General features: G+C 44.4%; 1 protein-coding gene across 2 annotated transcripts; it reads left to right on the forward strand.

Moving 5' to 3' along the window:
- Window positions 1–328: 328 nt before the first annotated feature.
- Window positions 329–11891, forward strand: LOC129839455 (malate dehydrogenase, cytoplasmic-like). 2 transcript variants are annotated; one of them, XM_055906931.1, is made up of 9 exons: window positions 329–754; window positions 4319–4417; window positions 4656–4752; window positions 5699–5874; window positions 7587–7709; window positions 8032–8208; window positions 8909–9022; window positions 9434–9523; window positions 11472–11891. In XM_055906931.1, the coding sequence occupies exons 1-9, from the start codon at window positions 701–703 to the stop codon at window positions 11592–11594; spliced, it is 1053 nt and encodes a 350-aa protein (XP_055762906.1). In that variant the 5' UTR covers window positions 329–700; the 3' UTR covers window positions 11595–11891. The 2 variants fall into 2 exon arrangements, with proteins under 2 accessions (XP_055762906.1, XP_055762907.1); XM_055906932.1 differs by lacking the exon at window positions 329–754 and adding an exon at window positions 3256–3429.
- The last annotated feature ends 2645 nt before the right edge of the window (window positions 11892–14536 follow it).

Here is a 14536-nt window from a genome sequence, read left to right on the forward strand (position 1 = left end):
GGTGAAACTGGTTGAGAGAATGCCAAGAGTGTGCAAAGCTGTCGTCAAGGCAAAGGGTGGCTACTTTGAATAATCTCAAATATAAAATATATTTTGATTTGTTTAACACTTTTTTGGTTAATATATCATTCCATATGTGTTATTTCTTCGTTTTGATGTCTTCACTATTATTCTACAATGTAGAAAATAGTCAAACATAAAGAAAAACCCTTGAATGAGTAGGTGTGTCCAAACTTTTGACTGGCACTGTACATTATGGTGTCCTTATGTGACCCCCTCAAAACACACCACACCTCTGCGGTTCTCAACTGTAGGCTAGTGATGTCATCAACCAAACCCCCGTCTCACCCCAGACTTGATAATTAGGATAGGCTACACTTTATGCAACAGTGCTCATTAATGGGCAAAAGATTACGGCGTAGTCAATCTATTTTAGTCTACTAAAGCTTATTAGCGTACTAGACTGTAGTGCGAGAGAGAGTGGGGGTGACTCCTGGGTGAGACTGATAGATAGCGGATCCGAGTATAACTGCATAGCGGAGAGCGTTTCTGTCCTCCGGGCTCGCGTTTCCCTGAGGTTGTTGCACGGCTCTCTAGGTCCTTCTCTCCCCGACTATCTCGCTTTAAACTCTTTTCGGCTGGACTCGCAAAAACAGACGGGCTGACATACTGTAGCGAGGGGGACGGATCCGGGTTCACCATGTTGACTTTGTTGACAGCGATGTACATAGTGGTGCGGGCGGCATCGTCGGAGGTAAGACACTTACTTGTCCTTGACCGCACCAGCCACCAGCATACCAGAGGGGCTCGCAAACGAAATATTAAGTCTACCTTTGAATAAACTACAGTTGCCAATTTGACATTGACTCTCCTCCCTATAGCGTATGTCTTGTTGAATTACCGCGATAAGCTCTTACAAACCTAATCCTATAGGGTAGCCTAGTGAAATATTGGTTTATTCGGGTCCCCATTAGTTTTTGCCGAAGCTTCATCTATTCTTTCTGGGTAGTAGACACTGTCGACTAGAAAATGATAGGCCCATAGGCTACTATTTGGGGGTATCTATCCTCAGTCAACAAGACATTCGAATTGAGGAGACTACTGTGAGGCCTACCCATTCACAATAGCCTACAGACATGAACAAAGTGTCTGTGGCTGGACAGTCCTGTCTGTGTGACCACATCATCATTAACTCACTGACTGCCTCCCCCCGGCAGCTTTGGTAAAGAACGCGAGCGGGTGTTCATCGCAGATTACACCATGGATAGCTCCTTGCCACCGGGTGCGTCAGACAGGCGCTGCCTCCATAGGGAAGAAAACTATTTTCACCGGGCGATTATGTAACATTAATGCCCCACTTCCCACAATCCTAATGAAACGGATCTAATTAAGCAATAAAGCACGAGGGGTGTGCTATATGGCTATATACCACGGCTAACGGCTGTTCTTATGCAAGGACGATGCAACGCGGAGTGCCTGGATACAGCTTTTAGCCGTGGTATATTGGTCATATACCACAAACCCCTGAGGTGCCTTATTGCTATTATAAAGAGGTTACCAACTTAATTAGAGCAGTAAAAATAAATGTTTTGTCATACCCGTGGTATAGGTCTGATATATCACGGCTGTCAGCCAATCAGCATTCAGGGCTCGAACCACCCAGTTTATAATTCGTTTTTATATCTGTTTGCATAACAATAATCAAATTTTTAGCCATGTAGCGTTTTGTTAGATGGTGTATACCGTGTATATCCTGTATATACGACTAATACAACTTAAATAATGGTAAATAATAACTAAGTGACATGTTAAATCTGCTGTGGCAAATACTAGGCTGTGTTAGGTCCTGGTTGCTTGATGTAATAGAGTGGACATGAATTATAGATTAAAGTCAACAGGCTTAGTTGTTGAAACGAGCTCTTTTGAAACCTCTGAATGCATCCACAGAGGGACATGCCAGAAACAATGGGATTATGGTGCATCCAAACTAAATTGTATTCACTAAATCTAACCTTGTTCTTACCCCCGCCCTAGAAAAAAAGCTCATATGCCTGCTCATCAGTTGTGAAGATAGTGCCACTTTAGTCTGTTCTATTGCTAAGCATCTTGTGACTAGTCTACCAGAGCCACATCCCTGCACGTGACTTCAAATGACCCCACTCGTGCCCCAGTGGAGGCTACAGACAGACATCTTGTTCCAATAGTCTTCTATTAGAAAAAGTTAGGTGGACGTTATACTTACTACTTGAGGATGAATCTGTGTTTGAATTAGGCTACCAGTTGGCCTACGACCTATTTGATTTGACCCACCTACTAAATAAAGATGCAGGTAGTAAGGCTGGGAGAGGACAGTGGTATTCAAGTTAAACCAATATGGACAAATCGTGTCCAGCACTTTCACTTATCAGTGGTCATGAAGCGATGAGGCAATGAAGGAGAAGTGTCTCCATCTTACAGACAATGGCCATTAATAGTTGCTTAGTAGTAAGTCACAGAACCAACCTTTGACTCCGTCTAATCAGGCTTTTGTTGGGTGGTTGAATTAATCATTGCTTGAAATATTGTTAATCATGTCTTATCATGTCTTAGTCTTATTAGCTTTAATTATAAGCCATTAATAGATTATTTATAAAGCATGTTTTTGATTTGCTAAACATTTATCCTGTCGGCAGGCTCAATCCTTATAGGAAAATGCTGTGTGGTGTAATGTAGGTGTGATGCATTTGTAAAAGCAAACATAGATTGATATCATGGTATAGGCAAGGGGTTGAATTCATTGGCTGAATTCAACTTGGCACAGGCTACCAAAAATCCACTAATCACATCCCAACACAACTCTAATGTATATCTCTGATTAATGAAGTGTATATAGATTAAAATGTGTGTTTTCTTAAAAATAGATTTTAAAAAAGCTTGGCCAAGTGTTAATACTATGCTATCCTCCTTCATTCATTGATTAGGCTACAGTAAGAACTGCAAATGACTGTGTACAGAAAATCCCTAGGATACTGTCTATCCAGTCCTTCTAAAGGAGTGATGAACGTCTGCTAATTTAATAAAAAGTTATCAAATAAAATTGTGCGGCTGAAAGACGTAAGAAGCAATGTATTTGTAAAATGAGATATATGAACGCGGCCCACACTCAGTTTTTCTAGATCTGTGGTTCATATAAGGTCATATAGGCGTGGCCTACGATAACAAAGAGCTGGCGCTGCAGCGGTTCTTCATGGGGAATGTGTTCCTTTTCGTGACTTGAGCGGGTAAAAAGACTAGCATCAATGAATATTCAACTACAGATCCCAGGACAGGAATCCAGTGCGCCACCGTTTTACAGTTCAATACAAGCGCAGAGGTGACCCTTCTGTTTAGTCCTAGCGGGAGAAACTGTGTTTGCAGGCTTAACTAGATCCTCTATCTCAAGTGAATATGGTAAGATGTGTGTTTATTTTGTTGCTGTCAGTTATAGCTAACTGTTAGTTATATGAATGATGCATCGAAAGTGTTTGCTAGGTAGGGAAACGGATGCTTGTCATTGTTGATGAGCAACTTGGGTTTTGTGTCCACTTGTCATTGAAGCCGGGAACTAGCATCAGCGGTTAATCTCATGTTTGATCAAAGATTAGCCTGTTGTTTCAGCAAAGATTTCTGGCTAACGTTCACCATCTCTTTCTGAAATTGTTCGCTAACGTTAGTCAGAAAGATGGCCAACCAGCCATCTTGTGCGGTAACCCCTGTATTAAAGCCTCGCTAATGTTATTTTACTGGCGCTCTTTAATTAGTTGTAACTTTTATTTCTTATTTTCTTTTGGGTATTATTTTGTACGTATTTTTTCTTAACTGCATTGTTGGGTAAGGGCTTGTAAGTAAGCATTTGACTGTAAGGTCTACACCGGTTGTATTCGGCGCATGTGACAAATAACATTTGATTTGATTTTAAGAAATTAGGATGCTGGATTTTTTTATAGTCTCTAGACTACAATTCCGAAATGAAGAAGATAACGTAAAGTGCCTGATGAGGACATTGTTTCCGCTTTTTCACGCTAGCAACAATGTAGCCGCGGTGTGGTCAGCATGTAAAGACTTTTGCGCGTGGCATTAGTAGAAAATTGCATCATCGTCTTTCTTTCATTCAGTTCACCTGCCCGCTAATGCAAAGTGCGTTTCCATCTGTCGACACTGAGTTTTGTCATTTTAATCAACATAGCAGTCAGATGCGATTACTACCGCTTCATTTGCTTATCTCTGCTATGTAGGTCATTACTGCTGTGTTGGAAGATTGCACAGAATGAGTATGTGGTGTGTGTGTGTTGTTTTGCAGGCCGACCCAATCCGTGTGCTGGTGACTGGCGCTGCTGGACAGATCGCCTACTCTCTGCTGTACAGCATCGCCAAGGGAGATGTCTTCGGCAAGGACCAGGTAACACGGCCATGGCCTACTTCTATCCGCACACTCACTCTTTCAAATCAGCTTTGTCCTCGAGCACAGGACGCAGATGGATGTTGTAACATGTAGGCTATAACGATCTCGTTACATAAGCACGTGTGAATTATACGTGGAATGTGAATTTTTGCCATGAGGTCGGGAGGGGCCGAGCTCTTATTTTTGGCAGCGGCTGGAAGAAAGAAAAAAAATCCCTCTTTGCATTCTGTTCTAGCCTATCATCTTGGTCCTGTTGGACATCCCTCCCATGTTGCCGGTTCTGGATGGGGTTGTGATGGAGCTGCAGGACTGTGCTCTCCCACTCCTGAGGGGTGAGCAATGCTTTTCTATTCTGCCTGGGCTGGACGTGAGAACATATGCACCTAGTATACATAGGCGTGCTTTTTGGCATGATTTACATTGTGTCCTCCCCCATCTGAAACATGTTTAAAATGCATTCCGTGTGGATTGTATGTGTAACTAACTTCACAGCAGCAGGGACGTCCACAACAGACTGCTGTGGGAAGGAGTGTCAGAAAGGAGGCCTCCTATTAGTCGGTTCCCAGGGCCTGTAGGAAATTCCAACCACTCCTGGGAGTGGTGGGGCAACAATAGGGGAGGTGGGGTACAAGACATCTCGTACACCAATGGGCCCTGACTGAAGTTCATCCTGATGAAACAGGGAAAGAGTTTTTCATTAGGGGCCACAGAACAAACGTTATCTACAAAATCAGCACATTTGGCAGTGTTTCAAGAAACGAGACAATTTACCAGCAAGGTGGAGCCACTGAGTGCTAGACTATCGGTTTGGAAATAACCTGGTGTGTGTGTGTGTGTTGTGTGTGTTGTGTGTGTGTGTGTGTGCACAATTACCTAAGGGCATTTTCCACACAGAGACTGTTTGTCCTTCCCTAATCTTCATGTACACCCAGATGAGCCAGAAATGTTAGTGTAATTACTGTAAATTAAAAAGGTAAATAAAATGTTTAGCTACCACCACGAACAGAAACTGCCACCACACCTACTATTTTACTAACTTTAGCAGACATTCTATGCTTAATTTGTCTTATAGAAAAATATTTTTTTAAACGCATCTTAAAATCATAATTGTATTGCTCTTATGTCAAATCTGAATTTTTATGTTCTTTGCAGAATCCAATACAAACATACATCTCTCTACAAATGGGGCAGTAACAGAACATTGACAACCACATCCACTCTATCCAACACAATATCCATCGTAACTAACCGCCACCCCACCCCCATCTTCATCCACAGAGGTCATCCCCACCGACAAGGTGGAGCTGGGCTTCAAGGATCTGGACGCCGCCATCTTGGTGGGCTCTATGCCCAGGAAGGAGGGCATGGAGAGGAAGGACCTCCTGAAGGCCAACGTGGCCATCTTTAAGACCCAGGGGGCCGCCCTGGAGAAGTACGCCAAGAAGACCGTTAGGGTAACTGTCCCTCTGTGTGTCAATGACTCGGCACGTTTCGGGCCACTGCCGCAGAGCAGCAGCAGCCTGGCTAGAGGGAGGGAGGGTGACACACACAGCACCAAACAGATAGCTCACATTGCTAACGATAATCAAGGGACATGAAGGCACAACAGTACTGCAAAGGCCAGGTTGTGGGGTGTTGAATGATGTTAAAGGGTGTTTTGGGGAAAGGTTAATTTGCTTTTATAGATGTAACATTTTAGTGAGATACATTTTTGATTCATGTTAAAGACTTGATGCAATACCTCTAGTTCTATGACATTTGACATGGACCAGCTTTTACTACTTTCCTTCCTTTTAAAGTCATACAAACCTTTTGACAAATCAGACTATAGTTTGACCTTTTCACATTTAAAACGGGCCAGTTTTTTTTGGACAGCCTTATACTTCTATGGTATAGGAGTAAATTCACATCTTATAGGCTATTAATCCTGTGTGGAATGGGCTGGGTTCCAAAGCCAGGGGTGAAAACTACATGTTGTGTGTACACACTGCAGTCACTGGTGTCACAAGGGGGCCTTCGGCCACTGCAGGTTTGCAGCAACAACTAGACGTCAGTGTGGCGAACAAAGCCTCACCTCTTCTATGGCCAAGGTCAACTGCTTTTGATCCAGGAATGTGTGTGAATTTGAATGGGCAGGTTTCTATATGATCGATATAGATACATAAGATCTGAATGCTCGTCCTCTAAAGTAAGTGTGTTTTTAGAAGAGGAATACTTTATTGATCCGTACCAGACGGAAATGTGGATTCTACTTTACCCAATCCCTCCTATATACGCACACACACAAGTACCCACATTAGCCAGAAACAGTACAGCGACCCGGTGAGTAGTTTAGGGGTTGAGTGCCTTGCTCAGGGCCATAATGGCGGGAGATGTTATCTTTCTAGGACTGGCGCTGGCAGCCATAACACTCATGTACACACAACAATCCCTTTAAATCGAGCTAATCCTTGACCTTCATTTAAAGGGGGTGTATTCTGTGCGTGACATCTATCTTATATTGATTTATAGCCCATTTAGAAAGTGTCAGCATTTCCCTTAGTCGTGACTCATGTTTCTCAGTTGCACTGCTACTCTTTTTTTTTAATATATATTTTTAAATATATATTTGCATTTTTTAAATATATATTAATTTCATGATCTCCAATTGGTAGCTACAGTCGTGTCCCATCGCTGCAATTCCCGTACGGACACGGGAGAGGCGAAGGTCGAGAGCCACGCGTCCTCTGAAACACAACCCTGTCAGGCCGCGCTGCTTCTTGAAACACTGCTCGTTTAACCGGGAAGCCGGCCACACCAATGTGTGGGAGGAAACGCCGCACAACTGGCGACCGTGTCAGCGTGCATGCGCCCGGCCCGCCACAGAAGTCGCTAGTGCCCGGCGGGACAAGGACATCCCGGCCGTCCAAACCCCACTGCAGTGCCTTAGACCGCTGCGCCACTCGGGAGGTCTCTGCTACTCTTTCTGAGGATGCGCCATCTCTGCTTGCATAAACCATGTGTATTCTTTTAGATGTATAAATAGTCACGTACAATGGCACAAATGAAGATGAGTACTTAAAATAGGACTTATCCTATTCTTGTTTCCTACTCTGAACTGGAGCTGTTCTTGAATCTGTAGTTTGGGTGAGTGACTCTTTGATGTTTCTCTCTCTCTTTCGCTCAGGTCTTGGTGGTGGGAAACCCTGCTAACACCAACTGTCTGATTGCCTCCAAGTCCGCCCCCTCCATCCCCAAGGAGAACTTCTCCTGCCTGACCCGTCTAGACCACAACAGGGCCCGTTCCCAGGTAGGCCAAAGCCAAAAGGCTCCGTCCGGGGAAAAAGACACGAGTATCTAGCCTCTAGGCACTTGATGTAATGTCCAATCCCAAATGGATCCCTATACCCTATGTACTTCTGGATATCTGAGAGGATTAAGTGTGAGCAATATGATTGGCTAGTTGGAAATTTGACCATTTTGCTTAAACCTAGTCAATCATCTTATCTCTACAAGTGCATAAGGTGTAGGGGCTGTAAGTCAATTTGGAATTAGATCTGAAACAATTGAATGGGTATACCAATATGGTGAAAAATCCCATGAATTGCATCACAGCCTGTGTCGGCCTCTAGGTGGCGATGCGTTGCGGCGTGCCCGCCGATGCAGTCAAGAACGTCATCATCTGGGGCAACCACTCATCCACCCAGTACCCCGACGTGCACCACGCCATGGTCAACGTGCATGGCAAGGAGGTGGGGGCGTACGACGCCGTGAAGGACGACAGCTGGCTCAAAGGAGACTTCATCTCTGTAAGTGAACTCTGGTTTTGGCTCTTCTGAGCTAACCCATTTTGACAAAATTTCCCATAAAAAATGTACTATAGGGCGTTCTAACAATTTGCTTCAAAAGGCATTATTCTGCCTGTTTTTAAAAATATTTTTTTATGGCTTGATTTATGAAAATGTTCATGGCCTAAAACTGTACAAATGTACCAAGTTTCATCTTTTTAGGAAAAAGTAAACAATTCGACACCCAAATCTGCACACATCGTTTGGACTACTGCTCATAATCAAATCCAATTTTATTTGACACATGCGCCGAATACAACAGGTGTAGACCTTACAGTGAAATGCTTACTTACAAGCCCTGGACCAAAAATGCAGTTTTAAGAAAAATAAGTGTTAAGTAAAAAATAGATACGTTTAAAAAAAAAAATGCTTTATGAATGTAGTTATACATATTAATGATCAGCTATTTGCACCTATGTTGCGTATGCATAGCTCATAGGTATTATAAATGTGCGATCCTTACCTGAATGAATCCCTATTCATGGAAAAGCGAGTGTAGGTTGTGGGTGTCATCTTTCAATAATCTCTTATCTGAATACAAGCATTTTCACTGAATCTATTAGTCTCTTTAGTCCAGTGTTGTTCCTTTAGTTGTAATGAAGCAGCCCTAAATCCTCCCCTGTCCCTTTCCCTCTCTTCCTCTCCTCTCGGTCTCCTGCAGACGGTGCAGCTGCGTGGTGCTGCCGTCATCAAGGCCAGGAAGCTCTCCAGTGCCATGTCTGCCGCCAAGGCCATCTGTGACCACATGAGGGACTGGTGGTTCGGCACTCTCGATGTAAGCCGTGTGTTTGGGAGGTGGGGTGGAATGACGTCAAGGGTCTGCAGCGAACCCTTTTTTTCCCCCCAAACACCATAAAACACTAACATTTAATGCTAAACAACTAACATTGTTCAAATGTTTATATTTTGAAAAGTGATAACTTGGAACAGAGCACTGTGACTCCTCTTTATTTTCAATCTGGAAGAATCCACAAACATGCACCGCGTTTTGTTTGGATGTCTCAGACAAATTCATTTTAATTGGCAGTACTCTTAAGCGGAACACTAATATCATGGGGTTGCGTAATTCTGCTAACTTTCCTAGGATTTCTGGAAAACCTGGTAATTTGGGGGCGAAGTTAGCAAAATGTTGTGTTTTGTGAAGCTGAGTCCCTGGCCTGACTGTTTGTCCTGTTGTTATTTTCAGGGTGAGTTCATGTCTATGGGTGTGTACGCTGGTGGAAACTCCTACGGAATCCCCGAAGACCTCATTTACTCATTCCCTGTTCATATCAAGGTAAGGCATAACCATAGAGATGGATAGAGGGCTCTTGTGCCACAGTTCATTTATGAATTGCCAAAACTTGTCACTCATAGCCCTCAATGGCACTGCTCGTTCTGTCACAGAAGAGGCCATTGTATACGTAGGAGATGGGCTGTCTAGCATCTCTATGGACATAACTAATCAACCCTGGCAAGGTGTATTAATATAACATATAAACTCAGCAAAAAAACGAAACTTCCCTTTTTCAGGACCCTGTCTTCCAAAGATAATTCACAAAAATCCAAATAACTTCACAGATCTTCATTGTAAAGGGTTTTAACACTGTTTCCCATGCTTGTTCAATGAACCATAAACAATTAATGAACATGCACCTGTGGAACGGCTTCGACGGTAGGCAATTAAGGTCACAGTTATGAAAACTTAGCACACTAAAGAGGGCTTTCTACTGAATCTGGAAAAACACCAAAAGAAAGATGCCCAGGGTCCATACTCATCTGTGTGAACGTGCCTTAGGCGTGCTGCAAGGAGGCATTAGGACTGCAGATGTGGCCAGGGCAATAAATTGCAATGTCCGTACTGTGAGATGCCTAAGACAGCGCTACAGGGAGACAGGATGGACAGCTGATCGTCCTCGCAGTGGCAGACCACGTGTAACAACACATGCACAGGATCGGTACATCCGAACATCACACCTGCGGGACAGGTACAGGATGGCAACAACAACTGCCCGAGTTACACCAGGAATGCACAATCCCTCCATCAGTGCTCAGACTGTCCGCAATAGGCTGAGAGAGGCTGGACTGAGGGCATGTAGGCCTGTTGTAAGGCAGGTCCTCAGCAGACCTCACCGGCAACAACGTCGCCTATGGAAACAAACCCACCGTCGCTGGACCAGCCAGGACTGGCAAAAAGTGCTCTTCAATGACAAGTCGTAGTTTTGTCTCACCAGGGGTGATCGTCGGATTCGCGTTTATCGTTGAAGGAATGAGCGTTACACGATGCCTGTACTCTGGAGCGGGATCGATTTGGAGGTGGAGGGTCCGTCATGGTCTGGGGCGGTTTGCCACAGCATCATCGGATTGAGCTTGTTGTCATTGCAGGCAGTCTCAACGCTGTGCGTTTACAGGGAAGACATCCTCCTCCCTCATGTGGTACCCTTCCTGCAGGCTCATCCTAACATGACCCTCCAGCATGACATGCCACCAGCCATACTGCTCGTTCTGTGCGTGATTTCCTGCAAGACAGGAATGTCAGTGTTCTGCCATGGCCAGCGAAGAGCCCGGATCTCAATGCCATTGAGCACGTCTGGGACCTGTTGGATCGGAGGGTGAGGGCTAGGGCCATTCCCCCCAGAAATGTCCTGGAACTTGCAGGTGCCTTGGTGGAAGAGTGGGGTAACATCTCACAGCAAAAACAGGCAAATCTGGTGCAGTCCATGAGGAGATGATGTGCTAACAGTACTTAATGCAGCTGGTGGCCACACCAGATACTGACTTACTTTTGATTTTGACCCCCTCTTTGTTCAGGGACACATTATTCCATTTCTGTTAGTCACATGTCTGTGGAACTTGTTCAGTTTATGTCTCAGTTGTTGAATCTTGTTATGTTTATACAAATATTTACACATGTTAAGTTTGCTGAAAATAAACGCAGTTGAAAGTGAGGACGTTTTTTTTTTTTTTGAGTTTATATATAATTTACCGATGGGTGGTTATTGAAAGTCATTGTTACCCAACATCTGCTTTTCAGAGTTTAGGTTATACCAACATAGGCCTACTATTGCAAGCCAGCAGTTTACACAGACTTTTGCCATATTCATTTGCAATTGGAAAATCGTGACGCAACTGTGTTACGCAGAGCATTATGGGTACTGTAGTCATGTACTGTAGTGATGATCCTGGACTAGATGAGATGTGCTAAAGAGCCCCCTGTTTGATCCTCATCCATATTCTCCCCACAGAACAAATCGTGGAATATCCATGACGGTCTGCCTATCAACGACTTCTCCCGCGCCAAGATGGACGCCACAGCCGCCGAGCTGGCGGAGGAGCGAGACACGGCCCTGTCCTTCCTGAGCCAGTGACTCACAGTGCCACCTACTGGCACACCGCCACAACAGCAGCACTTAGAAGACCCCCAGAACCCTCCTGACTCACGTCTGTGACCAATACCCCCACTCGAGTCCCCTGTGCAATTGGCGTGTGTGTGTTTACGGTAACGGTTATTAATAATAAACCTGTAATAAAAAAATGCTATCTAAACGTTGGCCTTTGTCGGAAGACACTGGAGGATTGTCCTTTGGGTAGATGGTAACGCACAATAGTTCTACAGTACTTGTACATGTTATCTGACAATAAAAACGGATACAACTGAAAACACATTCTGTGGATTGTGGTTGGTTATTTGACTAAATATCTTTAAAAAGCTAGGGTTTTCTGTTTTTCCAGTTAATAGAAATATGAAAGTTGTGTTTCTATAAATATGGTAGTTATATCATGACTAGTGAAATGTTGAGTAATAATTGTTCTACCCCCTCTTTCCGTTGAGCCTTCAAACATGTTGAACTCAAAGTATTGTGATCAAAGAGGGTATTTCTGAAGTTAATTATCTTGTCAGTTGGAAAAAAGACAGACAATCACTAAATGTTGGATGTTGGTGATGGCAAGGATGGTGAGGTTCATTGCCCTTTGCAATGAAACGTTTGACCACTTGGTGGCAGTGTTGACAGCGTTTTACTACTCAGGGACCCTTTCAAATCGATCAAATGGTAATTTAACCATATTAACAAGATTCAAGTAGTGAAAAGATTTGTAGGGGATTTTAATTTCCCTGTTACCCAATAATTTCTTACCATGAGTTATCAATGTTTCAAAAATAGCAGTTGCATGCATGTAAAGTTATTTTTTACAACCATCCGAGAACCTAGTCATTTAATCAACCATCCTGGACTGCCCGGTGAAAGGCACTCTGCCCATTTTTGGCCAGGGGCTGAACTTTAAGTCTACTGTTTGGTGAGCTGTGCTATGCAGGCAGAGGGTGGTCCGGAAGACCCATAAACCCCACTCCAGAGAAAAGGAGAAGAGGGACACAGTCTCTCATATAGAGATCCAATTAAATTACATATGAATTGTTTTAAACATTTTATAATATTTTCTCAATTGCTGGAATGAAAGTGTTCCTTTACCAACACAGCGCGTGCGGCTGTCACTGGTGTCTGGTCTCTCTCAAGTCATTGATGTCCATCTTTCATTGAATGTCCAATATTTGCAATCAAATTACAGAAAGCGGTCAAAGACTATATAGGCTAGGCTTTTTGGAACTATTTGAAGAGATCACATAGAGATCTTAGTTTATAGTATTTGATCAATTTCTGGAATGTATTTTCAGGCTTTTGGTCCCTCATCCCCCATGAGCTGACCACCAGAACCAGGGAGTCTGGTGGATCAAAAAGGCATGGTACTGGGCCCAAAAACAGAAGGCCTCCACTGAGGTTTGGGGTGTATTTGGGGATTATTTGGAGGGGTGGACTAAGCCTCAAAGATGTTTGGAAAGAAAGGCTATTGAAGGGAAAAATAATTTCTGAGAAGAAAGTGATTTAGGCAATCTACTGAACAAAGTAATTCTTGACTAATACTCAGATTAGTCAGCAGAGTTGCCATCTGAAAGGCAGACCACCATAGTCCCTGTGCCCAAGGAAGCGAAGGTAACCTGCCTAAATGATTACCGCCCCGTAGCACTCACGTCGGTAGCCATGAAGTGCTTTGAAAGGCTGGTCATGGCTCACATCAACACCATCCTCCCGGACACCCTAGACCCACTCCAATTCGCATACCGCCCCAACAGATCCACAGATGACGCAATCTCAATCGCACTCCACACTGCCGTTTCCCACCTGGACAAAAGGAACACCTATGTGAGAATGCTGTTCATTGACTACAGCTCAGCGTTCAACACTATAGTGCCCACGAAGCTCATCACTAAGCTAAGGACCCTGGGACTAAACACCTCCATCTGCAACTGGATCCTGGACTTCCTGACGGGCCACCCCCGGGTGGTAAAGGTAGGCAACAACACGTCTGCCACGCTGATCCTCCACTCTGGGGCCCCTCAGGGGTGTGTACTTAGTCCCCACCTGTACTCCCTGTTCACCCACGACTGTGTGGCACAACACGACTCCAACACCATTAAGTTTGCCGCCGACGCAACAGTGGTAGGCCTGATCACCGACAACGATGAGACAGCCTATAAGGAGGAGGTCAGAGAACTGGCAGTGTGGTGCCAGGACAACAACCTCTTCCTCAACATGAGCTAGACAAAGGGACTGATCGTGGACTACAGGAAAAGACAGGCCGAACAGGCCCCCATTCAACATCGACGGGGCTGTAGTGGAGCGGATCGGGAGTTTCAAGTTCCTTGGTGTCCACATCACCAATTAATTGTCATGGTCCGAACACATCAAGACACACTATTCCCCCTCAGGAGACTGAAAAGATTTGGCATGGGTCCCCAGATCCTCAAAAAGTTTGATAGCTGCACCATCGAGAGCATCCTGACTGGTTGAATCACCGCTTGGTATGCCAACTGCTCGGCATCTAACCGTAAGGCGCTACAGAGGATAGTGCGTACGGCCCAGTACATCACTGGGGCCAAGCTTTCTGCCATCCAGAACCTATATAATAGGCGGTGTCAGACGAAAGCCCATAAAATTGTCAGACTCCAGTCACCCAAGTCATAGACTGTTTTCTCTGCTACCGCACGGCAAGCAGTACCGGAGCGCCAAGTCTAGGACCAAAAGGCTCCTTAACAGCTTCTACCCCCAAGCTGAACAATTAATCAATTGGCCTCTGGACTATTTACATTGACACCCCCACTTCCCCTCCATTTGTTTTATACACTGCTGCTACTCGCTGTTTATTATCTATGCATAGTCACATCACCCCTACCTATGTACAAATGACCTCAACTAACCTGTACCCCAGCACACTGACTCGGTACTGGTACCCCCTGTATATAGCCTCGTTATTG

The sequence above is a fragment of the Salvelinus fontinalis genome, chromosome 40 (genome assembly GCF_029448725.1).
Source record: "Salvelinus fontinalis isolate EN_2023a chromosome 40, ASM2944872v1, whole genome shotgun sequence".
In the NCBI taxonomy this organism is placed as follows: domain Eukaryota; kingdom Metazoa; phylum Chordata; class Actinopteri; order Salmoniformes; family Salmonidae; genus Salvelinus; species Salvelinus fontinalis.

What these genes read in the sequence shown, in the direction of transcription:
- LOC129839455 (XM_055906931.1), top strand. Translation starts at nt 701, where the DNA reads ATGTTGACTTTGTTGACAGCGATGTACATAGTGGTGCGGGCGGCATCG. An exon ending in TCAAAGGAGACTTCATCTCT is followed by an intron (nt 8,209 to 8,908) that starts GTAAGTGAACTC and finishes GGTCTCCTGCAG; the next exon opens with ACGGTGCAGCTGCGTGGTGC. An exon ending in CATTCCCTGTTCATATCAAG is followed by an intron (nt 9,524 to 11,471) that starts GTAAGGCATAAC and finishes TTCTCCCCACAG; the next exon opens with AACAAATCGTGGAATATCCA.